Here is a 27,855-nt window from a genome sequence, read left to right as displayed (position 1 = left end):
CCCCAACTCAAGTCAGTGTTGGGAATGATAGACAACAGGTGGGAGGAAGGGTCATGTATTGCAGACCTTTGCTGAGTAGAGCTCAGTCCTCTAGTTTTGCCTCTGGTCTCCAAATAAGTCTGCTTGACTTCCTATTGTGTAGCTCATATTTTGGGGCTTCCCAGGTGGCACTAGTGGTAAAGAACCTGTCTGCCAATGCAGGAGACATAGACATGTGGATTCAATCCCTGGGTTGGGAAGATCCTCTGGAGGAGGGCACGACAACCCTCTCTATCTTTGCCTGGAGAATCCCCTGGACAGAGGAGCCTGGTAAGCTTCAGTCCATAGCGTTGCAAAGAGTTGCACACAACTGAAGCGACTTAGCACACACTCACAGCTCTTATTTCAGGAGAACAGAAGAATGAATCCTCATTTTGTTTAATGTGAAGGTGAAAATTAAGAGTTGAGAGAAGGACACTGTAGGATCAATACTTGTAAAATTAATTTTAGAATTCTGCTGCTTACAATTAAGGCATCTTGCATTTGTATAGCCCTTTACAGTTCACAACCAATTTACAAATATACTATAAACTGATTTTATCAAAACGGAAAAAATAGCTCGCCCAATCCCTTCATAGTACTTGACTCTTTACTTTTTAACCTTTTTAAAAAATTAATTTTTATTGGGGTATAATTGATTTACAATGTTGTGATCTTCCTAGTACTTTAAACTCTAACTTACACTTCAATTCTTCAGCTGAACTTTTATTCACTCATTCAACAAATTTAATTGAGTGGCAGGCATCATTCAATGCTTGTGATACATCCATGAGGAAAAAAAAAAAGAATCTCCATCCCGTGGAGCTTACATTCTCATGGGGGTAGATAGGCCATGAACTCAGAACATAGTAAGTAGTCTACATTGTATGAGCAGATGGTGACTACCAGGGAAGAAAGGAGAAGGGATTTCCCTGGTAGTCCAGTGGCTCAGACTCTGTGCTCCCAATGCTGGAAAGGGGGTGATGGTTTGATTCTTGGTTGGGGAGTTAAATCCCACAAGCCACACTTGGGGATCCCACACGCTGCAACTAAGACCCAGCACAGTCAAATAAATAAATACTTTTTTTAAAAAAAAATAGAAGCTGTATAAGGGAGATGTAAAGTTTGGAGGAATTGAGATTTTTAGGGTAGGTGGTATCACCGACTCAGTGGACATATATTTGAGCAAACTCCAGGAGATGGTGAAGGACAGGGAAGCCTGATGTGCTGCAGTCTTTGGGGTCACAGAGTTGGACATGACTTAGTGACTGAACAACAATGAGGGTGGGTGGAGGCAGGTCACTGCATTAATAAAGGTAGCCAGGATTAAGTCTCACTGTGCTGAGATCTGGGCAGAAGTTTAGAGGCAGCGAGAGAGTTATGAGGGGATATTGGGGGAAAGAGCATTCCAGAAAGATGAAAAACAGCTGGAGCCAAGACCTGAAGGTAGAGACATGGAGACCAAGGAAGAGGATCACAATGAGGGCGGAGGATGACAAGGGGAGAGAGTACCAGGAGGGAAGCTGGGAGAAGTAAGGGAGGAGAGGTTCTGTAGGACCTGGAAGGCCGCTGGAAGGACCTTGACCTCTAAGGAAAATGGGGATAATATAGGACTGAGGATGGGAGTAGCCTGATCTGATTTATGTCTTAATGGGATTTCCCTAGATGCTGCTTTGTTGAGAATAGACTGGAGAGAGGGGGCCACAAAGGTGAAAGCTGGGAGGTTTATTCAGAAACAGTATTAACTCTCTGTTGCTGGGTAACATAGTATCTAAACATTTAGCAGCTAAAATAGCAAACATTATCTTACACAGTTTCTGATGGTCAGGAGTCTAAGAGTTGCTTAGCTGGAGATGGTTGTGGCTCAGGGTCTCTGTAAGGCTTCACTCAGGCTGTCATCTGGGGCTATAACTGATTTTGCACTTGACTTTGACTGCAGGATGTACTAAGCTCCCTCACGGGTTGGTGGTGGTCTTCAGTTTCTCATTAATTGTTAGTCAAGGCTTCAGTTCCTCACCATAATATGGCAGTTTGGTTTCCCCAGAATAAGAGAGGAGAAAGAGAGAGAAAGAGAGAGACTTACCAAAATGGAAGACTTTCAGTATCTAATTCTAGGAGTGCCATACTCTCACTTTTGCCATCTGCTATTCATCATATCAAAGTCTGGTACAGTGTGGGTGGGCACTCCACAAGGCTGTGAGTTCTAGGAGGCAAGGATTTTTGGGAGCCTGTAGTAGAGGTTGCCTACCTCAGAGACAATTGCAGTAATCCAAGTAGAAGATGAGGGTGGCTTGCAGCAGCATACTTGCAGTGGAATGGTGAGAAGAGGCCACAGTCTAGGTATATTTTGAAGGTAATATCTATAGGACTTTTAAATGAAGTGGATGGAAGAAAATAAAGGTTCATGGATGACTCTGTGGTAGTTGCCTTTTAAGAGATAAGTGCCTAGGGCCAGTCCAGGTGTCTAGGTGTGCTCCTCGACTCAGGGAGGTGTGTGTGTGTGTGCACGTATGTGTGATAGAGTGGGGACTAGTGCTTTCAGAAACAAAGCCAGTGCAAAGTTGGAGAAGAGGGATTCACAGATCTTTGAGTGAAGTCAGGCAGGTTGGGAATCCAAGGCAGGTCAAGGACGTGGTGTAGGATAGACTGGACTATGTACGGGAACTTCTGGCTTTTTGATTAACAAATACTACTTTCTTGGTATAGTTTTAGCAGCTGAATAACAGTTGTTAGATCTTGGTGGATCTAACAACTGAATAACAGTTTTCTCTCCATATTTGGTATTCTTTGCATAGTAAAAATTAAATGGTAGAATATGTAGTAAATGGGCTTCCCTGGTAGCTCAGCTGGTAAAGAATCTGCCTGCAATGCAGGAGACCCTGGTTCGATTCCTGGGTCAGGAAGATCCCCTGGAGAAGGGATAGGCCACCCACTCCAGTATTCTTGGGCTTCCCTGGTAGCTCAGACGGTAAAGAATCCGCCTGCAGTGCGGGAGACCTGGGTTTGATCTCTGGGTTGGGAAGATCCCTGCAGGAGGGCATGGCTACCCACTCCAGTATTCTTGCCTAGAGAATCCCCATGGACAGAGGAGCCTGGTGGGTTACAGTCCATGGGGTCACAAAGAGTTGGACACGACTGAGAGACTTAGCACAGCACAGCACATGTAGTAAATAATATACATACTGTAGGAGTTTGTAGTACAGGAAAGCCCTTAAAAACTCAAATAGGAACAACCAGGGAGTATTTTCTACAAGATGGGATGTTGGTGCTGGACTTTGCTAAGAGTAGAGTTTAGATGGAGAGAAGCAGGAAGGCAATTTCAGGCAGGGGAACAGTCTGAGCAAAAGCATGGATATAGAAATGGGGCTTTTTTGCGGAATTTCAGCTAAATGGTTCAACTCCTTATGCTAAGCAAGTAGGAATAAATTTTGAGAGGTAGGTAGGGGGCTGATCATGGAGAATCCTAAGTATCAGATGGAGAATTTGGGGCTCCATATTATAGGTGGTGAAGAAACATAGAACACTCTTGAAAGTAATTAACTATGAAGGTGATTCCACAGGGCTTCAATAGAGATTGAAGGGGGGGAAAGCTGAAGGATAACGAGACCACATGGAGGCATGAAGAGGTAAGACTAAAACTGTGATCGTGGATACTGTGACTGACTCCATATAAGGGACAAAGAGAAAGTATAATAGCTAACACACGTAAGACTTTTATACTGTGTCAATTTTAATTCTGAGAAAATCCTAGAGAGTGCATATTATTATTCTGTTTCATTTGGGAGTACATCTCAGTTTTACAGGTGAGGAAACTGATGCCCAGAAAGGTTAACTAACTCAACCAAGGTTACACAGTTAGTAAGCGGTGCAGCCAGGATTTACACCCAGGCCATCTGGCTCCAGAAGCTATATTTTATTTTTTATTTTAAATGTATTTATTTTAATTGGAGGCTAATTACTTTACAATATTGTGGTGGGTTTTGCCACACAGTGACATGAATCAGCCATGGGTGTCCCCTCCCACCTCCCTGCCCACAGAGTCTATATTTTAAACCAGTACATAAGATTTGGCTCTGGATAACTAGGGACAGGGGATGATGAGTTGTGCTCAACTGAGAAATGATGGTTACCATAGTTTTGAATTGAGTTTAAGTCGACAACAGGACGTCTAAGAGAGAAGGCAGAACCGGCTCTTAGGTGATACATGTCTGTTAGACATGAAAATAGAGGATGAATGAAAGCTGTGTGAATCAACAAGGGAGAGAAGAGAACCAAGGGCCCAGAAATGATGAGAGTTAGAGAACAGGAAGAGGAGAGGAGAACTTCGGCTTTGCAGGTGGCGCTCGTGGTAAAGAACCTGCTTGCCAACACAGGAGATGTAAGAGATGGGGGTTTGATCCCTGAATTGGGAATATCCCCTGGAGATCTGCATGGCAGCCTACTCCAGTATTCTTGCCTGGAGAATCCCATGGACAGAGGAGCCTGGTGGGCTATAGTCCATAGGGTTGCAAAGAGTCAGACATGACTGAAGCGACTTCTCATGCACACAGAGTAGTAATTGGAAAAGAATGTTTGGCTGTAGAGGAGAACTGCACTTGTACAGTATCTTAGAAGCCAGGCCAGGCAAGAAGTGAGAAATGGCCAAGAAAATCCAAGGAGATTAAGAACGGAGAGCCGTCTGTTGGATTTTGGGTGCTGCTGCTAAGTCGCTTCAGTCGTGTGCAACCCCGTAGACGGCAGCCTACCAGGCTCCTCCGTCCTTGGGATTCTCCAGGCAGGAACTCTGGAGTGGGTTGCCATTGCCTTCTCCAGTGCATGAAAGTGAAAAGTGACAGTGAAGTCCCTCAGTCATGTCTGACTCTTTGCGACCCCATGGACTGCAGCCTACCAGGCTCCTCCATCCATGGGATTTTCCAGGCAAGAGTACTGGAGTGGGTTGCCATTCCTTCTCTGGAGGATTTTGAGTGGGGGTCATTAATAGAATCAGTTCTAAAGAGAATACTTCTAACTATTATTTATAGAAGATCTGTAATGTACCAGGCTCATTGTATGTGAATATCTGAGTTTACCTTTAGAACAACACTGTAAGTCTGATATGATACAGAGGAAGAAACAGAAGCTTGAAGAAGTAAAGTACCTCATCCAAATTCAGAAATTGACAGAGCTGAGATTGAAACTGAAGTTTAACCATTCTCCCCCTAGATTAAGGCAAAAAGCTCCCAAACAACCCTCCCCACAAAGAAAGACTAAAGCTCTTCTAGGAATTTTTTTTTTTTTTTTAAAGAATGGTAAGAAATGAATTCAAACTGATAATTTGAAGTGAAAACTTCACTGTCCTGGTTTTCTGTGGTCCCAAGTGAAATGAATTTATGTCTGAATTTGTTGACTATTACTGCACATATTTTTAGGAGGTGAAGGCATTATGTGTTCAGTTCTGTAAGCTTTTCCCCAGCAAAGCCTTCCCTCTGTTAGACTCTTACTAATGCCCCGGGGCATGGTAGGTTGTGGTAGAGTGATCTGGAGTTTTTCTTGACCTGTGGGTTATGATCTCAGTCTCATGAATGCTCCACCTCTTTCACTACTTCAGCTGATGACTCATTCATCTGTTAGTTTTTCTCCCAGCATCAACAAAATGAAGTAGTGGATTAAAGAAACAAATGAAAGACAAAAAAAAAAAAATATCTATGATCTAACAAGGCCTTTAGCCTTGCTGGGAATACTCAGGTGCTAATGTAAACTTTCCTCCAAGGAAGAACAGGGATCAGGTGTATAGTTCAAGGCAACTCTGAAAAGTGCACACCTAAAGCTACTGAAAGGATATTTAAAAAGCTGACTGGTGCATGATTAGAACTGCCATTCCAAAAAAGCAATGATGAAACTCACCCTCAGAAAGTGTTCCAAACTTTGGTAAAAGCTGTTCTGTGAAAACTTTCCTTTCTTTACAGGTCTACATTTTTGCTCAGTGTACCAGAGAGATTGTTCTGTTTTTATTAAACCAAGCTTTATTCAACAGTGCTCTGTACCGGAGAGATTATAATCTAAGGAAAAAAAAAACACAACAAAGTCATTATGCAGTTAAAGGGAAGAGCATAAAACTCCTTTGGCCATCAAAAAATGTGAACAGAAACAGCTAGCAAGGTTGTACTTTCCCAGAATATTTTTTTTCTATTGATCGTGTAAAGATTCATCAAGCATTTCTTCATAGAAAAGCTGATGAATCTAGATTTATGAGTGAACGTTTGTGCTGGGAACATATGAAATCAGCAATCCAGGAGACTTAGCAGAACGGAGAAGAAGGAAGACTCAGGAAAAAAATCTCTCCAGTGAATGAGGACCCTATTTAGTGTAAATCAAGAGTTGGCTCTTATCCTTCACCCTGGCGCTTCCTGCTAAATTTTGGAGATTAGCCAGTGTTGTAATTAACACTCCACCCCCACCCCAACCCCACCCCACCTCCCCACTTTTCTTAAGTAAGGAGAGTCAAATCCCCATCTTTTTCAGTGGTGAGGTCACTACAAGTAACGTAAAGCTCTTCCTTCCTGCTGCATGGTTTTAGGAAGTATACATGATGTGTGGGCGCTCCTGGGCAGCAGTTAGGAATCAGATTCCTCTAATTTGCCCTCTAAGTGAAGGCTGCAGAGTGGCTTCTTCTAGTGACTGGGAGGGGTGGTAATGGCACTGCCCCGTGGGGCCCACCAGCACCGCCTTCCCTCTTGGTCCTCCCAGAGACTTCATTTCTCCCACTTACAGACTCTTAGGAGTCCGCCAAAATTCTGTCTCTAAATCCAACTCTATCCTCTGTGATTAGTAATGTCCACAACGTGGAAAAGCTGTTTTACTATTAAATCAAAATGTGTGTAAAATTTTTTTTTTTACGTTGAGGAGTAGTTGATTTATGATATTGTATTAATTTCTGCTGCACAGTGAAGAGATTCAATTATCCATATATGTATACATTCTTTTTTTATATCCTTTCCCATTATGGTTTATCACAAGATATTGAATGTAGGTCCCTGCGCTATCCAGTAGGGCTTTGGTGTTTAGCCGTTCTCTGTGTACTAGTTTGCATTGGCTAACCCCAAACTCCCACCCCATCCCTCCCCCACCTCGCCTGCCATTAGCAATCACAAGTCTGTTCTCTATGTCTGTGAGTCTGTTTCTGCTTTTGTGGATAACTTCATTTGTGCCATATTTTAGATTCCACACATAAGGGATACTCATATGGTATTTGTCTTTCTCTGACTTACTTCACTTAGTATGATCATCTCTAGGTCCATCTGTGTTGCTGCAAATGGCATTATTTCCTTCTTTTTTTATGACGAATACGCCAGTGTATATAAAATATGTACATTTCTTGGACTCTCCAAAATGAATACAAATGTGCTCCTTTTGTTGGAAAATCCCATTATTTTGCATTATCAATACACTCTTCACTTAAAAATTTTTTTCCCCACATCTGCCCATTTCACCACTGACCAGCACTCTCCTGCTTTTCCTTCAGGTCTTTGTGGAAGCTTTGCTTCCTCCTGGATCCTCTGGCTAAGTTAGTCCCCTCTGTCATGAATCCTCACTCATGACACTGTTCATTTCTCACGCTCATCACTCATGTAACACTGGTGCTTGCTTTCCCTTCCTGTAGGCTTCGTGGGCTACAGGGCAGTGCCCATGTCCTTTGCCATCACCCCCTCCACATATAGCATGATATTTGGTGTCTGTTGGGCTCTTGTGGAAAACAGCTAAGTAAACAACTTCAGACTCCCTTAATTAATGATTACCTTTAGCACTTCTACGTTGTAACCAAAAGTTGCTATGCCCTCAAACTTTATAGGAATATAGAACTGTGCTGTGAGAGTAATACTTGTTCAGTTTACAGTTGATTTATCCATTATCTTATTGAGTTCTCACAGTCATACTGTGAGGTTAGTAGGGTAGGCATTGCTGTGCTTGGTGTTTTAACTTTCTGTTTTATATTGGAGTAGAGTTGATTAATAACGTTGTGTTAGTGTCAGTTGGACCACAAAGTGATTCACTTATACATATACATGTATCCTTTTTCAAATTCTTTCCCCAGTTAGGTTGTTCCATGATATTAAGCAGAGTTCCCTGTGCTATACAGTAGGTCCTTGTTGGTTATTTGTTCACATCAGTCAGAATGGCTGTCATCAAAAAATCCAGAAGCAATAGATGCTGGAGAGGGTGTGGAGAGAAGGGAAGCCTCCTACAGCCTTGGTGAGAATGTAAATTGGTGCAGCCGCTAAGGGAAAAGGGTTGGTAAAGAATCCGCCAGCCATGCAGGAGATCCTGGTTTGATTCCTGGGTTGGGAAAATCCCCTGGAGAAGGGATAGGCTACCCACTCCAGTATTCTGGTCTGGAGAATTCCATGGATTATACAGTCCAGGGGGTCACAAAGAGTTGGACACAACTGAGCAACTTTCACTCACTCACTTCACTAAGGAAAAAACAGTATGGAGGTTCCTCAAGAAACTGAAAATAGTGCTGTCTTTATGTAAGGCACGAAGAAACCGAACCTCAGGCAGTGTTCCTCCTCGGTAAACAGTGAACAGAGACTCACTTCCAGAGACTGTGCTGCTCTGTGTCACCACACAGCCGAATGGTTAGAAAGGCCTTCCACCAGGATTTTCCTGTTTACTTCCAGAAACTTGGTTTTTACCCTTTTAATTCAATTCATGTACAGTTGGGTCATTATTTTCTCTTTCCTCCCAATCAGTTCCACCAAACCACTGGCACAAAGAGTTCAAACCATCTAAAATTTGGAGACCATCTAAAATTCCACTCTGCTCAATGTGGATTTCCCACTCGCACCCCCCAACATATGTCACCAATGTCAGTGTCATTTTCTGACCCTCCGTCAATGCATGACACCATGCCTCCACACAAAGGGCCCTCAACACAGCCTTTGTTGTGAGTTCACACCAGTGTTCCATCACAAAGTGAGCTGGAAGACCATCTACCGTTGAGGGCCCTGCAGGAATACCAGCAAAAAGGTTTGTCTTTACTGAATGACCATCGGTTCTTGCTGGATGAATTTCCACTGATTGGCGTACATGCTGCCTTTGCAGCCCTGCCACTTCTCTGTGTCAGGTTACCCTGAGTAGACCCAGGTGTTACTGAAATACAATGTCTCATTGTTACTTTCTGATTTCATTTCAATGAACAAGCCTGGGGTGTGCTGCTGAGGACTGTGGTGGTTTAGAGGTGAAAGTGAAAGTCACTCAGTTGTGTCCAACTCTTTGCAACTCTGTGGAGTATAGCCCACCAGGCTCCTCTATCCATGGAATTATCCAGGCAAGAATACTGGAGTGGGTAGCCATTCCCTTCTCCAGGGGATCTTCTCGACCTAGGGATCAAACCCAGGTGAGTCACCTGCATTGCAGGTGGATTCTTTACCATCTGAACCACCAGGTACTTGAGTTATTATTGAATCCTCCTTAAAAAATTGCTTTGATGGTCATTTCCTGCTTTACCTGAGTTTGGCTTGGTTAGGACCGACAGCTCCAACCCCTCTTGTCTGCTGAAGATTCTCCAGGTGCCCTCCTCACTCTCCATGATGATCTTTTATGATCTGTAGCTTCGATGTCCTTTAAATATAGTAGGATCCCATGGAACACAGGACTCATGTACAGAGTTCATCTCTTTCCTGTTGCTTCACATCCGTATGATGCATCATATCTGCAGTACTCCTTGCGCCTTGTTTCTGTAGCTTCTATTGCCTTTTAAATTAAAGGACATGGATTGGTCTATAGGGAAATGGCAATCCACTCCAGGACTATTGCCTGGAAAATCCCATGGACAGAGGAGCCTGGTAGACCACAGTCCATGGGGTCGCAAAGAGTCGGACACGACTGAGCAACTTGACTTCACTTCATAGTGTAAATTACACTAGATAAAACTGTTTTTTAACTGCCATTAACACGCCAATGACTTTTAATGTGTTGCACATATTTATACACTAGAACTTACAGAATTAAATGAAACCTGTTCCCTTCCAAGATTTCATTCTAATATATATTAATGAAGGATAATCAAATAAAATGATTTGGCTCCTGAACTGATTGGTTATGAAAAGCTGAGTGTGGAGGGAGTCAACTTACACTACTTCTACACTACCTTTTAAAGGCCATTATTACCTCTCCTGGACAGTAAAGAAATAAATCAGTGGCTTTATCAATGTGACGGGACCATCACTTTGGTCTTAATCTTCCTTCTCTTCCATTCTGGGGAAGTACAAGTGAACCAAATAACGTGCATATTTTTATTCCACGTGTATATTTAGTGGGAAAAAAGAACACTTCTCTGATCAGGAATCTAATTTCTCTTGCTTTCGCAGTAATAAACGACTGGTGGCCTTAGTGCCCATGCCCAGTGAGCCTCCATTTAATACCCGAAGAGCCTACACCAGTGAGGATGAAGCCTGGAAGTCGTATTTGGAGAACCCCCTGACGGCGGCCACCAAGGCAATGATGAGCATCAACGGTGACGAGGACAGCGCGGCCGCGCTTGGCCTGCTGTACGACTACTACAAGGTAGACCGCGGAGCCCCGCCTCCCTCCGCCCTCGGCCCCTAGGTCCGCCCCTCTCTGTGGGCAGAGAGGGCAAACTTCGTCCCAGGCCAGAGAACCAAGGGTATTTCCACACTCACCGTGGAACTCAGCCTCTTCCTTGTCTCGTTGCTTCCCTGCTTTCCCGTCTATGAAGCCCAACTTCACCCCTGCCCAGAGGGAGTTTTCCTTTCGGATACTGACTTCCGTGCCCTCTGTTTACAAGCATACATAGTATCTACATTTAATGCCTGCAAGGCAGGAGACCTGGGTTCAGTCCCTGGGTTGGGAAGATCCCCTGGAGAAGCGAAAGGCTACCCACTCCAGTGTTCTGGCCTGGAGAATTCCATGGACTGTATAGTCCATGGGTTGCAGAGTCCGACACAACTGAGTGACTTTCACTTTCACATTTAATTCCTACTTCATATCATATTGCAGTACTTCTTTGCTGCCATTTTTACTCTATGATTTTTGGTGAATAAAGAATATTGCATTGTGTGGCTGTACCATAATTTAGTCATTGCTGTTTTGGGGCATTGAAGCTGCTTTTATTTCTTATTTTATTATTATTTTAAAATTAAGTACTGTGGGACTTCCCTGGCCATCAGTGGTTAAGACTCTGTGCTTCCACTGAAGGGGGCATGGGTTCCATCCCTGGTTGGGGAACTAAGATCCCTCATGATGCATGGTGCAGCCAAAAATAAATAAATTAATAAAATGAAATAAATACATGAAAGAATGAGAACCTTTATGTTTTTGTTTATTTATTTTCTGGCTGAACCCTGTGATGTGCAGGGTCTTAGTTCCCCGACCAGGGACTGAACCCAGTCCCATGGCAGTGAAAGCAGCAGTAAAAGTGCCAAGTCCTAACCACGGGAGTGCCAGGGAACTCCCTAGTTTGCTTTTAGATATTCCATTTTATAAGAAACATCAGGATTTCTAGATTTTTCACTTTTGTAAGAAATACGCCAATGAATGCTTTTATGGTAGACTTTTGCAGCAATTCCAAAATCTGTCTCCCTTTGTTTCACCGGGCACTCAGTATTTATTTTGAAAAACCCTTAAAACAAAATGAATGTAATTCATTTGCATTATAAAAATACTTGTCACAGGTACCTTCAAAACAGGAGTATTTCAGGAAATTGAACAAACATTGGTCTGTCTCTACTATAAAGGACTATATCTGGTATGACCTGCTTCCTTAGAACCATTGAAATGTAAAAAGTCAACAAGTATTTACTGATTGAGGATATTTATTGCCTGATTTGATTGTAAACACCTGGGCTTCTGCTGGGATTGGCACAAAGGTGAAAATGGCTGTGTTTATTTTGCCGGTTGGGTGCAACTCTTTAGAATAAGCACTAAATCCTCCTCTTGCCCTCTCCCTCCATCAGGAGAAAATCACACGGGAGGAATTTCTATTTTAGTTAAGCGTCAGTCTCGGTTTCCTACTTCCTTCCTGCATCCCAGTTCCTGTTTCCTTCCAGCAGTCTCCACCATTGCAAGTTGTGCTGCCTCCTGTGTCTCTCCTAAACCAGAGTTTTCATGCTTTCCAAGGATCTCCCACCAACACCAACACCAGTACCAACCCTGGCACTGACCGACCACCCCCAAGCCTACTCTTTGACCAACGTTCCCTAAAATTATTCATTCCTTTTCCAGCTTCCTCTAATTTTCTCTATTAAAACTCTAAGGAGGGCTCCCTCTGTGGGGAGAGAAAATACAGTCAAGCCAAGTTGTGCTTGTTAGTCTCTCAGTTGTGTCTGACTCTATGCGACCTTATGGACTGTACTGCCAGGCTCCGCTGTCCATGGAACTTTCCAGGCAAGAATACTAGAATGGGTTGCCACTCCTTTCTCCAGGGAATCTTCCTGACCCAGGGATCGAACCTGGGTGGGTCTCCTGCACTGCAGGCAGATTCTTCACCATCTGAGACAGGGAAGCCCCAAGCTGTGCTTATTAAAGATGAGATATTGAGTTGGTCAAAAAGTTGGTTCAAGTTTTTCTGTAAGCTGTTATGAGCAAACATTTTGGCCAACCCGATACAAGGTTTGAGTAACTGATAGGTTGGCCCATCCAGGCTATTTTAAATGAGGATATTATTGACTCAAATAAATGCATCTTTTATGGTTAGAAAGTGATGGAGAAATAAATGAAAGGCATTCCACTTGCACCCTTGCAGTCTAGGCTGACTTTTCCCCCTTACTAAGAGAGCTGGAATTGGCAGATTTCACAGCTGTCTTGTGAAGGTATACAATTCCCAACATGACTCGTGACCTAGCAAAAAGGGGCTTTAAATTTGGGAACTGGGGTCCACATGAGAGAAGGTAGGGTCTAGTCTCCATTTCATGCAAGCAGGGCAGTTTCCTACACGGAACAGGGAGCACCCGAAAAAAACTGAGCCTGAAAAACAAAGACGGTTTCTCGGCAGGCTTTCTTTTCTTCTTTTGTTTGTGGCTGTTTTATATATTTAAATCCTTTTTGACTGAAAAGCTAATTTGAGAAACACAAGGATAATTTCTAAACGTTTTGGGGTGAACATTTTCAGAATGTATTAAGGATGGTACAGAACTTATCATGTTAGACTGTTTCATGTTCTAGGCTACTTCTTGAGGGTTTCGATTTATTAGACTTTTGTGTTAATACTTAATGTTTGGAAATGATCTCATCCCTAGAAATTGCAAAGCAATTTTTATTTATTATAAAAAATAGTTAAGCTTGACACTCATTAAAATCTGGTAACATATCATTAAAGTGACTATGATTTAATAACTTGGGTCATTAAAACTTTTTGGTAACCTATATAACTTCATTAAGCAAATATGTTAGTAATAGTTTTATAAGACTATGAAGAAATATATTAAGATAATTTTGAAGAAACATATTGTTCTTATTTTTTAAAAACAGATTTTATTCCATTACTGCCATAATTTCAGATATCTTTATTAGATGACAGTTCTTTCATATTAATGAAAAAGAGAAATATACCTTGAAACAAAACTCATTAGTAATTTAGGAAAGAATTTAATTTCCCATAGGTTCAAAGGATAAAGTATTAGTAAATATGGTACCTAGATTACCTCTCCTTTTGTACATTATTAATATTAAAAAGAAAGTTGAAATTCTGCTTTCATAAATATTTTAAGATACAGAGTAGGGAGTTTACATAAAACTCACTTTGAGGATATGGAGAAAATGGAACCCTCCTACGCTGTTGGTGGGAATGTAAATTGGTTCAACAACTGGAAAACGGAGGTTTCTCAAAAAACTAAAAATAGAACTACCATATGACCCCACAATTCCACTCTCAGATATATATTAGAAAAAACCCAAAACACTAATTCACAAAGATATGTGTACCTCACTGTTCATAGCAACATTATTGACAATTGCTAAGATATAGAAGCAACCTAAGTGTCCATCGATGGGTGGATAAAGATGTGGTGTGTGTGCGCGCACACACACACAGTGGAATACTGGTCAGTCATAAAAATGAAACTTGCCAGTTGTAACAACGCGGATGGACTAAGAGGATATTATGTTTAGTGAAATGTCAGAGAAAGACAAATGCTATATAATGTCACTTATATGTGAAATCTAAAAAATAAAAACACACCAGTGAATATAACAAAAAAGAAACATACTCAGATATAGAGAACAAATTGGTAGTTACCAGTGGGGAGATGGAAGAGAGAGAGGAGGGGCAAGTTTGGGGTGGGGATTAAAGGTTACAAACTACTATGCATAAAATAAATAGGCTACAAAGATAAATTGTACAACACAGGGAATAGCACCAATATTTTATAATAACTAAATGTAGTATGATCTTTAGAAACTGGAGATTACTGTGTTGTACACCTGAAACTTATATAACATTGGACATCAACCAGACCTCAAATAAATAAGTAGTCATCACTACTTCGGAGAAGGCAATGGCACCCCACTCCAGTACTCCTGCCTGGAAAATCCCATGGACGGAGGAGCCTGGTGGGCTGCAGTCCATGGGGTCGCTAAGAGTCGGACACGACTGAGCAACTTCACTTTCACTTTTCACTTTCATGCATCGGAGAAGGAAATGGCAACCCACTCCATGTTCTTGCCTGGAGAATCCCAGGGACAGGGGAGCCTGGTGGGCTGCCATCTATGGGGTCGCACAGAGTCAGACAAGACTGAAGTGACTTAGCAGCAGCAGCATCACTACTTGCTCTGTCCATGGGATTTCCCAGGCAAGAATACTGGAGTGGTTTTTCTTTTCCTACCCCAGGGGATCTTCCTGACACAGGGATCAAACCCACGTCTCTTGTGTCTCCTGCATTGGCAGGTGGATTCTTTACCACTAGTGCCACCTGGGAAGCCCCATTTAATCTTAACCACTTCCTTAAAGGCCCTGTCTCCAAGTATAGTCACATTGGAGATTAGTGTTTTAACATACAAATATTGGAGGCATACAATTCAGTCTATAACACTCTACCCTGTTTAAAAAATGCTTTAATGGAATCTATTTGAAAATAAGCTCAAAACTTTAAAATATGCATTTGAAGCTTAGATGTAATCTATTATAAAAATAACCAAAATGCTAGAATTTGTCATAATTTAAAGACTCAGATACTAGCCTAGTTCTCTATTCGGTTCAAGCTACTTACCAACAACAGAGCCAACAACAGCTCTGAAGTCAATTGTGACCTTTTGATTAATTTCAGGCATGACAGAAAAATATGACAGATTTCATTTGTTATTTTTATGTGGTTTGGTTTACTTTAGCTTACTTTACTTTCCCCCTGAAGAAGCTGGTGATTCGTAATCATCTGATTCTAGCTCTGGTGAAAGTATTCTTCCCTGGCCCGTTGGTTCCTCTCTATTCTGTTGACCTGGTGCTGCTGGACACCAAGATGTTTGTTTGTTTGTCTAACCATTTGGTCATCCATTTATTCATCCATCCATCCAACAAGTGCTAATTCACCACGACCTTCCAGCAATGGTGTTAGATATTAGGGGGGTGGGTTGAGTATCCAAAGGCAGATGGGACCCCATTTAAGACCTTAGTGAGGTCACAGTCCAGGACGTCTGTAACAGTCCCGTAAACCTATAACAACAGTGCATGGCCGTAAATACTATGAAAGTGATGTGCTCCAGGTGCAGTGAGGAGGGCGTGCCAGCCTTCCAGAGAGCTCAGGTTTTCCAGAGTTGTGCTCAGTCGCTCAGTCATGTCCGACTCTTTACGACCCCATGGACTGAAACTGGTGGTGCTGGCGGTGAAGACCCCACCTGCCAATGCAGGAGACATAAGAGACGGGAGGCAGTGCCTATTCTACGGGGAAGCAGAGGAGAGTTTTTCAGGTAGGCATACAGAGAGGGAGCATTTTAGGCAAAGCAAACAGGAGATGAGAAAACGTGGGAGGTCAAACTCCAGGATGCATTCAGTGAAATCCAAGGAATCAGCCTTGCTGAACTGTGGAGGTGAGTGAGGGGGGAGGGCAGTCAAGGTTGGTTAGGAAGGCAGCGACTCCTTCTGGAAGTGACCAGACTGGTGGGCTGGGCTTTATTCCCCCAAGAGGGAGTGCAGGGCTAGGTACATGGCCTTGTTTTTTGCTAGATGAATGAGTGAATAAATGATTTAATAAATATTCATAAGCTTTAGAAATTTTTGAAAGAAATCTTTTTATTTTTAATTTAAAAATGGAGCCTTTTGTTTTCAGTTTATATACATTATAGAAAATGGATAGAAGCTTAAAGAAAATGAAATTTCCTGTAATTTTTCTATTATATTCTTTGACATCATTTTCTCTATTACTGAAGGATTTTGAACATTGGGCTGGTAGATGGGAGAAATGACTTACACATGTTATAGCAACAGCAGCAGCAGGGAGATGGATTATGAGCAGAGAATCCAGTGAACAGGTTGTTGCGATTGTCCAGATAAAAAAGAATGAAGCCCTAAAGTAAGACCTAATGGTAGTTGTTCCCTGGGTCAGCATTTGTGAGCTTCTTCTTAAATCAGCTGCTATATTTAGTCAGTCATGCAACACAGAAACAAAGCTGTATGTTCAGGAGATCATTGAGTATTTGTTTGAATAAAAGTTGGCAACTGATTCTGTTTGTGTGTGTGTGTACGTGTATGTGTGTGTGTGTGAGAGAGAGAGATTTGATGAGAGAGCCCTATAACTACGATCACAATAGCTCAGTTGATTCTCAGAGTAACCAAGGCGGAGTACAGAAGAAGGGCTTTGGGGAAAAGGATAATTGTAGGTTGAGTTTGAAGTGCTTGTAGGATATCCAGGGAGGGGTGTGTGGTGGTGAGTCTAGACTCGGAAGGGGCCTGAGTTCAGAGGTCTCGGTTTCTCTAAGAAGGACAGTCTTTGGGAAGCCAGAAGTAAACATGGTTCAGGGGGGCCCAGATGGGAGGGAGGAAATCTGAAGGCACGGTGGGGTCAGCCTGAAAGAGCACTCTGGTCCTTCTCAATGGAGCCAGATGGATTTGCAGGGACTAAGTGAAGGAGAGGAGAGACCAGTTAGCTGATGCAGTAACCCAGGCAAAAGAGGTGGGGGGCTGAGCCAGGAGGCAGGCCTCCACAGGGAAGTGGATGGATCTGAGTCACATGGGATTTAGTGTGGTGTCTTTAAGACTCATTCATATTATAGCATGTATCAGAATTTCATCTTTAAGACTGAATAACATTTCATTGTGTGTGTGTGTGTATATATATATATATATATATATATATATATATATATGTATGTATATAAAACACATTTTGTTTACTCATTCAGCTGTAGATGGACATTTGAGTCATTTACACCTTTTGGCTATTGTGAATTATGCTGCTGTGAACATGGGTTTGCTTAGTATTAAAATTTTGTGATTATCCGTCATCTTCAGTAGATGATAGGAGTTTTGTTTTATTCATTTCGTTTCTTGTTTAGCATGTAGTAATGCTGCTACTCTGTAGACCCTCAACATCGACATGTGCATGAAGGACTTAAAATTGATTTACTTTATTTTCATTTAACAAATGCTTATAAATTTCCACGCTAAGTGCCTTTAAAAAATCAACTCTTCTAATTTTACTAAACACCCGGTGAGGTGTAGAACTACCACTATTCCTTTTTTTACAGCTGAGGAAACTCAGGCAGAGTTAGTTTGTGGTAGAGCTGAGATTTGAACCGAAACGATCAGGTCGAGGTCTGGAGTCTTAGTCACCCTGCTGTGTCGCCGCCCTCGCCCAGCTGGCTGGGCTCGCAGACACATTTGGGTGAGTGGAAACCATCCATGAGGATTGCAAGAGAAGTCCAGAAAAGAGAAACTTCTCATAAACACTCTTTTATGTCAAAATAGTGCAGGGTGCATTTTCAGTGCAAAGGTGTGTGGCTAGAAGGAAGATCTGGAGATTTAGGGGAAAAACAAAATTGAAAAACAAAAAAATCAAAAACATCCAACCAGCCAAACAAATCTAAACCCACTGTTCATGTATTTGAGAACTGTGGTAGAGATAGAAAAGCGATCCATAGTGCCGTCGAGTGATTAGATGATGCTCAGACACACAGCTGGTCGGGGTGTCCCTTCTCTCAAGTAGCGCTTTTTCAATAATCTTTCAGGTAATGCGTTGGCACTGTAGTTGTGAAGTCCATAATAAAAGTGCCTTAGAAGAAGAAGGGTGGAAGGCAATGGCACCCCACTCCAGTACTGCCTGGAAAATCCCATGGACGGAGGAGCCTGGTGGGCTGCAGTCCATGGGGTTTCTAAGAGTCGGACACGACTGAATGACTTCACTTTCACTTTTCACTTTCATGCACTGGAGAAGGAAATGGCAACCTACTCCAGTGTTCTTGCCTGGAGAATCCCAGGGACGGGGGAGCCTGGTGGGCTGCCATCTATGGGGTCGCACAGAGTTGGACATGACTGAAGCGACTTAGCAGAAGAAGAAAGGTGGAAGGAAGGCAAGCCGTGAGCTATGTAGGGAGGTTGGATAAAGATGGCCCAGGTATTAGGTGTTGCCTCACCACTGAACGGTGCAGCCCACTACCCAGTTTTCCCCTCTACATGTCAGTCTGGACTCCCTCATCACAGTGGGGGGTCAGTCCTGTTCCTTAATGGGATACTTGTAGCTCCAAGATGCTTTTTCTCTGCTCCAGAGTACAGATACCCTTTCCCCTCATCTGTGCCCAACCAAGGAGGGGAGGACTCAAGAGGTGCGCAGGTCCAGCGATAACTGCCTGTGTCAGCGGAGCACAGCAGAATCAGGATTGCTGTGACTTTGCATCAGTCATCACCGTTTTGTGTCTGGTCCGCTTCATTGCTACTCAGGCCTCTCACCTTTAACCATCTCCTGGCCATTGCAAATTTGCCACCTTTCTCCAGAGAATGTTCCGTTTCATTTTCTTTGCTTATGCTGGTGTCAAGCTCTCTGCACAAGGTCACAGTTGCATCTATGTAAGTCTGACTGACGGTTGGTCATGATTTCAGGTTCCTCGAGACAAGAGGCTACTGTCTGTAAGCAAAGCAAGCGACAGCCAAGAGGACCAGGATAAGAGGTATGATGATATACATAGGAGTATGCCTGACTCCCCAGATAACTCCTTTTTTATGTTTTTGACAACAATAGTATTAAACTATAACTTTTGTTCTTGAGAGGGTATGGGAGTTAAGAAGCTTAATGTCTGCTCCCTGTCTTTTGGAGCCTGGACCAAAACCGGATTTCTCAGTTGGAAGAGCAAATCGTAGTTTTTGGTTTTGCAATTTGCAGAGGTTCATTAGTGTCTTCCAAGGAGGCTGCAAATCCCAAGAGACAGAGATGATATACTGGAAAGATAGCCCACTGCTAGTGTGAACTTTTCTGTTAATTCAGTGGCTGTGTAACTGCGATGAGGCTCTTGAGGGAGTGAGACATTTGAAGATGACCTTTGGTAAGGGGGAGAGGAAGGAGGCCAGGCTGATCTCAGTCCAGGGAGGAGCTGGTAGGGAGCCGTGGGTGGCAGAGGACACTGTCAGGGTGCAGGGGCAGGAAAGATATTAGGAGACCATAGGTAACACTCTTTTCCTTCAATCCTGAATTAAGAACCAGTTGAAAAACAAGACACAGATTGAAATTAAAAAGGAAAATAAATCAATTTTATTTCTGATGAAGCTAATTAGAGAATGTGATTTTGAACGGGCAATTTGTAACATATCAGTACTGACTTAAATATGACCTATTATCCAGTACCAGGCAGGACTTCAGGCCTCCCTGAAGGGATGTATGGCCTGGCCAAGGTGACTGGAGTGTCTGTCCCCTTTCTTTGGCCAAGACAATCCAGACATAAAGGAGGACCCATAAAGGTCTGAACCACCTTGCTCAGCTACTTCTCCCAAAGTAGCTCCCGAACACAACCAATCAAATATATCTCTTCCCCTGCAGAGGAATGGAGAAGCCCCAGTGCTTTTCTGTTGGAGGGTTTTCCACTTGGAAACATGAAGCCAAGAGAAATGAAGTCTCCTACTAAAACAGATGTCAGAATCTGGCCTGCCCTTGATAGGAACTGCTGTGACCCTGCGATCTTGTCATGTGACTAGCAGTGGGGACCACCCTGCCAGCCAGTGGTATTGTCCATGTGTCACCTCCAGGGCACACCCCCAGCAGAAGGTCAAGGCTGTCTGCATATGATTTGCTGTTCCAAGGGGATCTTCTGGAACTTTATGCTGCTTTGGGGACCCGGGCACTGGTTAGTAGCAGTGATGACAGGGAGAAAGAGGCTGATACTCTTCAGGTCCAATAACTTTTCCTCCATCCAGTCAGTATTTAATAAGCTAAAGAGGTTTAAGTCCTACACCAGTAATCACAGAAAGATTAGGGACGCATGCAGGAGGTGGAGATGGGGAGAGAAATGAATCTAAAATGTGCTCTGTATGTATCGTAATAGACACAAGAGGCCCTGTTTTGGTGAAGTATCTTTTAGAGCAACCTTAAAGACTGACAGCTGCCCATTGTATTTTAAAGGCCGTTTTTATGATATCTATGGAGTGCCTTAAAAAAAAAACTGGCAGTGAGGTATAGACAAATTACCTTGTATAGACTAATTATGACTTTGTAGACTTCTGGTTAAATGTAATTTGGAAGGATATCATTTGGTCTGCAGTGTACTCATGAATTAGGGTGCCATGGGCTGGCATAAAATCATTACAAATGTTTGTATACAGAAGTCACCACTTTGAAAAGTAATCTCAAGGAGATGAGTCCAGTTTTTTTTTTTTTTTAAGAGTATATTTTCATCACCATTCCTAGCATTGCAGTTTTTCCTCATGTTATAATGTTTGGTTCAATTTTAAATTCTATTGCAAGTGAGTCAGTATCTCACAATTGCTCTTAACTTTGCTCAGATCACCCATTTTTGGGGATGACTTTCAAAGTTCTCTGGCATCAGCTTTTAATGTCAGTGCTATCTGTAGAGGCACTGTTAACACATTATAGGACAGTGCTGAGTCTATTATTTCCTTGTCTCGTGGTAATGAAGATTCAACTATATTTGCACGACTCTATTCGCTTGCTTATTTATTTGTTTATAAGAATGCCCAAAATATTTTGACTTGTGTTTCTTGTTTAGAATCCAAGTGTTTTACATGAAATACAGACTTAAGAAATTTGGACTGAAGTGGACTCTGATGGTAGAGGAGTTGATGAATTTAGAATATTTTGGCCAAGCCAGTAAGACCATGATTGCGCAAAGCCCAAAAGTGTGAAGAAAGTAGATAATTGCTTTGGTAGCTACTGAACATAGACCGACCCTTCTACACTCAACTTGCAGGATATTATCCAAAGGGTACTGCATAAAATGAGTTTGGGAGATTCTGGGTTACAATTAAACTTTTGGAGGAACCGCTGGGGGCCTTTACTGTGTTCACGGCTATGACCCACCAGGGTGGTCTTCTTGTTGTGGCAATAGCATCTTTTTTAAAAATATTGATTCTATCGTGGACTCCTTTCTTGAGGAACATGTATTAACATGCCATGTGATGTTCTAAACAAGGTTTAGAAAATACTGATATAAATGGGTGGTCTGGGTTTTGGCATCATCCGCTCACTGGATTCAGATTAAACGTAATATCTAATTTTCACTGTGTCTTAGACACAGATTCATTGTATTGATTTGGCCACGAAAGCAGGTTATTACTGAAAGCCAGTATGTTTATAGACTCGTGATTTTATTCTTTAAAGGATTCCTTTCTAGAGTGGTTTCTTTAGGTCTGTGGCTGACTCAGAGAGGTTCAGGTATTTTTCTGTTGGCTTTGCTCATGAGGAGCCATTTTCTCCCCAAGCTTCCCTTTGAAGTTTTATCTGAAAAATCAAAGCTAAAAATACCAAGCCCTGTTTGAGAGTTAGGCAAGTTCAGAGGCCAGTTGACTTCCTTTACAGAGAGGAGCCAGGAGAGCTCAATTCTTAGAAGAACCAATTTTGTTCAAACATTTCTCCTGATGAAAAATGCCTATAAACCCCAGAAAGCACCTGCTGGTTTAAAAAAAGCAGACACCAGGGACAGGGTTGCATACAAAACATGCATTTTCTTTCTGTCATTCAGGATAATCTATAAATAAGTAAGAGATGGCCTCAAACCTTACTGACTACTAGGACTTGGTTAGTAAAATCACTTTGCTGTCAACAGTGCTCATTTAGTAAGAAGTTGCTCTTTGCTTCTGCTCTCACTCAAAATCCTGCAGTATAGATACAAATAGTTCATCCTATCCTGGTAAGAATTAATTTTCTAAATCCTTTTTTTTTCTCTTTGTACCAGTCAGGAGGTGTGAGATCTGAGAGCTCTTGTCTTACATAAGCCCAGTTACACCACTTCCTTAAGTCCTGATAGTAATTCAATGCTCAGGATATCAATGAGCTCATGGTTTTTCTCAATTAAGTGAAAATATTTTAATGACAAGTTCTCATTATCTTATTTTTATCTGCAAAGGGTTTAGCCTGCAGAACAGTGAAAACTTTTCTTCCCAATCTTCTCCTTCAACCTATTGTTCTGCCCCTAATTTTTAAATTACTGTGAATTTTTTAAAAATTATTTTTAATTGAAAGATAATTGCTTTACCAGTATTTACCAGTACCACAAAACCAGTATTGTATTGGTTTCTACCAAATCCCTGTGTTTTTAAAAAAGGCTATTTAAATTTTTTTCTTTTGAAAGCTTTCAAACATACTCATTAAAAAAACGGTGGTATAATGAACCCCCAAAGACCCATTCCATCCTCCAGATTCAGTACTTGATAACTTTTTCTTACACCTATTTATTCTTCACCATTTCTTTCTTTCCCTTTTTTCTTTCTTTTTTAAAAAAAATTTTATTGCAATAGTATTTAAAATAAGTTCCTGGCTTACTTTATGTCATTTCACCTGTGACATGACATATTTAGAGATCCATATCCATTTGATATGGATCTCTAAATAAACAAGGACCTTTTATTACATAATCTCAAAATCATTATCACATCTAAGTGAATGAACAATACTCCTTAACATCAGCTAACTTTCAGTTCATATTTGATTGTCTCAAAAATCCCATTGCCTCATAAATACCTGTTTGGCTTTTTAGATAGGGATCCAAACAAGATCTGCTCGTCCTATTTGGCTGTCATGCCTTTTAAATCTCTTAACCTAGAACAAGTCTCCCACCTTTCTTTCTTTTTTCATGCCTCTAACTTATTGAGGAAACCAGGTCAGTAAGATGTGTGATATTCTGGTTTGTATGATTGTTTCTTTTCAGTGTTGTTTAAATTATTCTTTCATCTCCCGTATAGCCTAAGAACTGGAAGTTAGATATAAAGCTTGGTTTGATTTAGAGTCAACATTTGTTTTTTGTTGAGCATTTTCTAGGTGGGGCTGATCGCATGCTACCAGGAGGCACATGGGGGTGCTTGTCCTACTTCTAGTGATGGAAAGATCCATTTCATTCCATTGTAAAGCTCACCATCAATTTTTTTTCCCCTAATGCATTAGCATCCGCTGATTCTTGCTTGCATCAGTTATTAGGAGTTGCAAAATGATGATTTTTCTAATTCTATCCTGTTGCTGGGGGGCGGGTTTCAATACACAGAAACTGTCTCGGCACGAGTGAAGCCCAGAGTAATTTGAGCGGAGGAGAAAACCGAGTGCAGGTCCTGAAGACTGTTCCAGTGAACCTTTCCCTGAATCAAGACCACCTGGAGCATTCCAAGCGGGAGCAGTACAGCACGAACGTCCCCGAAAGCCCAGCCATCATCCCCGTGTCAGGAATCACAGTGGTGAAGGCTGAAGATTTCACCCCGGTTTTCATGAGCCCACCTGTGCACTATCCCCGGGGAGAAGGGGAGGAGCAACGCGTGGTTATCTTTGAACAGACTCAGTATGGCGTGCCGTCCATGGCCGGCCATAGCACCTACCTCAAGGACGACCAGCGGAGCACCCCGGACAGCACTTACAGCGAGAGCTTCAAAGACGGAAACACAGAGGTGAGTCCCTGGCTCTTACATCAGGAGCCCGAACCGAAACCCAGAACCCATACCTAACTTTTTTCCTCTGTTTGCTTTAAAAAAAAAAAAAAAGTATTTATTTCTTTTTGGCTGCACGGGATCTTCATTGCTGCATGCTGGCTCTCTCTAGTTGTGGTGAATGGGGCTACTCTCTAGTTGCCGTGCATCGGCTTCTCATTGCGGTGGCCTTTCTTGTTGAAAAGCACGGGCTTTTGGGGACCCGGGCTTCAGCAGTTTCAGCGAATGGGCTCTACAGCATAGGCTTAATAGTTGTGGCCCCCGGACTTAGCTGTTCCACGGCACGTGGGATCTTCCTGGACCGGGGGTAGAACTGTCTCCAGCATTGGCAGGTGGATTCTTTACCACTGAGCCCCCCAGAAAAGCCCTTTATTTGCTTTTTATGTGGGATGAGTGAATTCAACTGTGAGTTCATTTTTTTTTAAAAAACATGTTTGCTTCTTTCCTTATAAACAGATTTTATTAAAACACAGGTTGTGTGGAGCAATATTCTCATTTTCCTGACTCTGAGATGACAGATTCCTCTATTGGCTTTAGTTTTAGTCTTAAAATCAAATATTTGTGAAGAACAGAGCTGTTTGTGTGGAAGTTTCCTACTTTTTAAAGTTTTCACCTTGACTTCTAGTTTGTAACCTTCCAAATTGGAGCCAAAGGTGTTGCCTGCCCATCATTTTTTAAAAACGAAGCAACTCTTCTTTAAAAACTTATTTATTTTTAATTGAAGGATAATTGCTTTATGATATTGTGTTGGTTCCTGCCATACAGCGGCATGAATCTGCCATAGGGGTACATATGTCCCTTCCCTCTTGAACCTCCTTCCCACCCCACTCGGCCATCACAGAGCTGACGTGATGAGCTCCCTGAGTCATACGGCAGATTCCCATTGGTTGCTTTACATGTGGTGGTGTATATGTTTCCATGCTACTCTCCATTCACCCACCCTCTCCTTCCCCCACAGTGTCCACAAGTCTGGTCTCTATGTTTGCACCTCCATTCCTGCCCTGCAAATAGGTTTATCAGTACCATCTTTCTAGATTCCATATATATGTGTTAATATACAGTATTTTTTTTTCTCTTTCTGACTTACTTCACTCCGTATAATAGGCTCTAGGTTTATCTACCACTGACTCAAATGTGTTCTTTTTATGGCTGTGTAATATTCCATTGTACATATGTACCACAGCTTCTCTATCCATTCATCTGTTGTTGGCCATCCACAGGTTGCTTCCATGCCTTGCTGCTGCTGCTGCTAAGTTGCGTCAGTCGTGTCTGACTCTGTGCGACCCCGTAGATGGCAGCCCACCAGGCTCCCCTGTCCCTGGGATTAGCTATTGTAAATAGTGCTTCAGTGAACACTGGGGTACACGTGTCTTTCTCAATTATGGTTTTCTCAGTGTATATGCCCAGTAGTGGGATTGTTGGGTCTTATGGTTTTATTTTTATAAAACTAGTTTTATTCCTAGCTTTTTAAGGAATCTCCATATGCTTCTCCATATGCTCCTCTGTAATAGTATCAGTTGATATTCCCACCAACAGTGAAAGAGGGTTCCATTTTCTCCACACCCTCTCCAGCATTTATTGTTTATAGATTAAAACTATATAAATCTTTAAAGACCTTGTCAGATGAAAACTCACGGAAGAATTGGTATTATCAGTAATAAAGTGTGTATATGTATGTGTACTTTGCACCTTACAGATAGATTCTGTGTATTCTTCTCATGTGCCCAAAGAATTTGCAGAGGCAGTTGATCTTTGCTTGCTTGTTTGTTTTAAATTCACAGGTTTTAAGGGCACAGTTTGAAAATTTTGTTAATTGTATCCAGTTGTGTAACCAACATCAGAATCAACAGACGGCTTCCTCACCCTAAAAGTCTGAACTTGAAGCTCTCCCCTCCCCCCTTGCTCATGGCAAACACTCACCTGCCGTCAGTCACTATAGTTTTGCTTTATCTAAAATTTCATACAAATGGAATGATGGAGTATGCAATCTTGTATGTTCTCTTCTTTCATTTAGTATAATATTTTTGAGTTTCATCTGTGTTACTGGTTATATTAATAATTTCTTAAATTGCTGAGTAGTATTTCATGGTAAGCATATATCACAATTTATTCATCAGCTGGTGGATATTTGTTGCTTCTAGTTTTTGGCTATTATAAATAATGCTGCTGTAGACATTCAGGTTTTAATGTGGATGTATGTTTTCATCTCTCTTGGGTACATAACTATGGCTGGACTTGGTGGGTCATCTGATAAATGTATATGTAACTTTATATGGGTCATGTGGGAAATGTATGTGAAACATTGTTGTACAGTGTTTCAAGGTAGCTGTAATATTTTCATTCTCACCAGCATTACATGAGGATTCCCGAACTTTTCCACATCCTTGCCCAAGCTTGATACCACCGATCTTTTAAGCTTTACTTTAGTGTATATGTGATGTTGTCTCATTATGGTTTAAACCTGCATTTCTCTGATGTCTAGTGATGTTGAATATTATTCTGTGTGTTTATTTGACTACTTCTATAACTCCTTTTATGAAATGTCTGTTTCAAATAATTCGCCCAATTTTTAGATTGGGCTGCTGGTCTTTCTTTTATTAAGTTGTAAGAGTTTCTTAAATTGTGTAACCCTTGACCAGTTATGTTTTACAATTTGATGGCTGCTTTATTTAACTATTCAAACAGCAACACTATTTAATCTTGATAAAGTCCAATTGATCAATATTTTTCTCTTAGAGTTTACGCTTTTGATATATTGTTTAAGAAATCTTGGCCTAACCTAATGTCACAAATATTTTCTGGTTTTTTTTTTCCTAAGCATTTAATAGTTTTTACCTTTTGAGTGTAGGTTTATGATCCACTCTGATATAATTTTCATATTGGATACTAGAGAATTTTCATATTGGATACTAGAGAAGTGTTGTCCCATTTTTTTTTATGTTGACATCCAGTGTTCCAGAACCACTTGTTAAAAAGGCAGTATTCTCTTCATTTAATTGCCTTGAGATCTTTGTAGAACATCAGTTGCTAATATAATTGTGAATCACCACTCCAATTTTTGACTTGGCGTATGTCATGGTTTTTTTTTTTTTTTTTGAGTTTGTGTCAGCTTCTTCCACATTTCGGAGCAGTGACTCTGCATTTGAGTCACTGGTCACTGACATCTCATTTTGCCTGGCCGATTAAAGACAACAGCAGAAGGAGAAAACTTGTGGTTTTTTCCTTTCTTAAAGAGGAGTGTGGTGGCAGCATACTGAATACTTGCAGCCTGCTGCCCATTTAGTTGCCAGCAGGACAAACTTCAGCCACTGAGGCTGAAATGGTAACCTTAAACAATAATATCTTAAAATAATGAGCATTTGATGAGCACTTACTCTGTGCTGGGCATCATTCTATGTAATATGGACTCATGTAATCCTCCCAAAACTCCCACGAGGTAGGTACTATTATTGTCATCTCTGTTTTCCAAATGAGATGCATAAGGGCAGCTGTGAACATACCACAGTAAGTGGCAAAGATGGGACTTGCCACAAGCTGTTGGTCTCCAGGGCCAGCGTCCTTGACCATTAGCTCTATATTCAGAGACAATGTGGGGCCTTCTGGTTCTCAGGAGTTCCATTGCTGAACATAGTGCCTTACCCCGATGTGTTCGTTTTTTCATCTGAGTGTTCTTTATCTATGTCATTAGCTGTTTCTCATCTTTCATATGATAATAAGAGGGACAAAAGGAACCAGCTCTCTTCAGCGTTGGTAGGGGCTCACAGTAGACAGGTCACACTAGC

General features: G+C 41.7%; 1 protein-coding gene across 6 annotated transcripts in view; it reads left to right on the top strand.

Moving 5' to 3' along the window:
- Positions 1 to 27,855, top strand: part of GRHL2 (grainyhead like transcription factor 2) — a 171,804-nt gene that overhangs the window by 34,252 nt on the left and 109,697 nt on the right. For all 6 annotated transcript variants that reach the window (XM_070803090.1, XM_070803089.1, XM_070803088.1 and 3 more), the window contains exons 2-4: positions 10,368 to 10,563; positions 19,040 to 19,107; positions 23,641 to 24,034. In XM_070803090.1, the coding sequence (XP_070659191.1) occupies positions 10,368 to 10,563; positions 19,040 to 19,107; positions 23,641 to 24,034 (658 nt within the window). The remainder of the gene's footprint in view (positions 1 to 10,367; positions 10,564 to 19,039; positions 19,108 to 23,640; positions 24,035 to 27,855) is intronic.

This window comes from Bos indicus, chromosome 14, assembly GCF_029378745.1.
Source record: "Bos indicus isolate NIAB-ARS_2022 breed Sahiwal x Tharparkar chromosome 14, NIAB-ARS_B.indTharparkar_mat_pri_1.0, whole genome shotgun sequence".
In the NCBI taxonomy this organism is placed as follows: Eukaryota; Metazoa; Chordata; class Mammalia; order Artiodactyla; family Bovidae; genus Bos; species Bos indicus.
The sequence above is the reverse complement of the archived record's forward strand: the minus strand, read 5'-3'. Positions and strand labels throughout refer to the sequence as shown.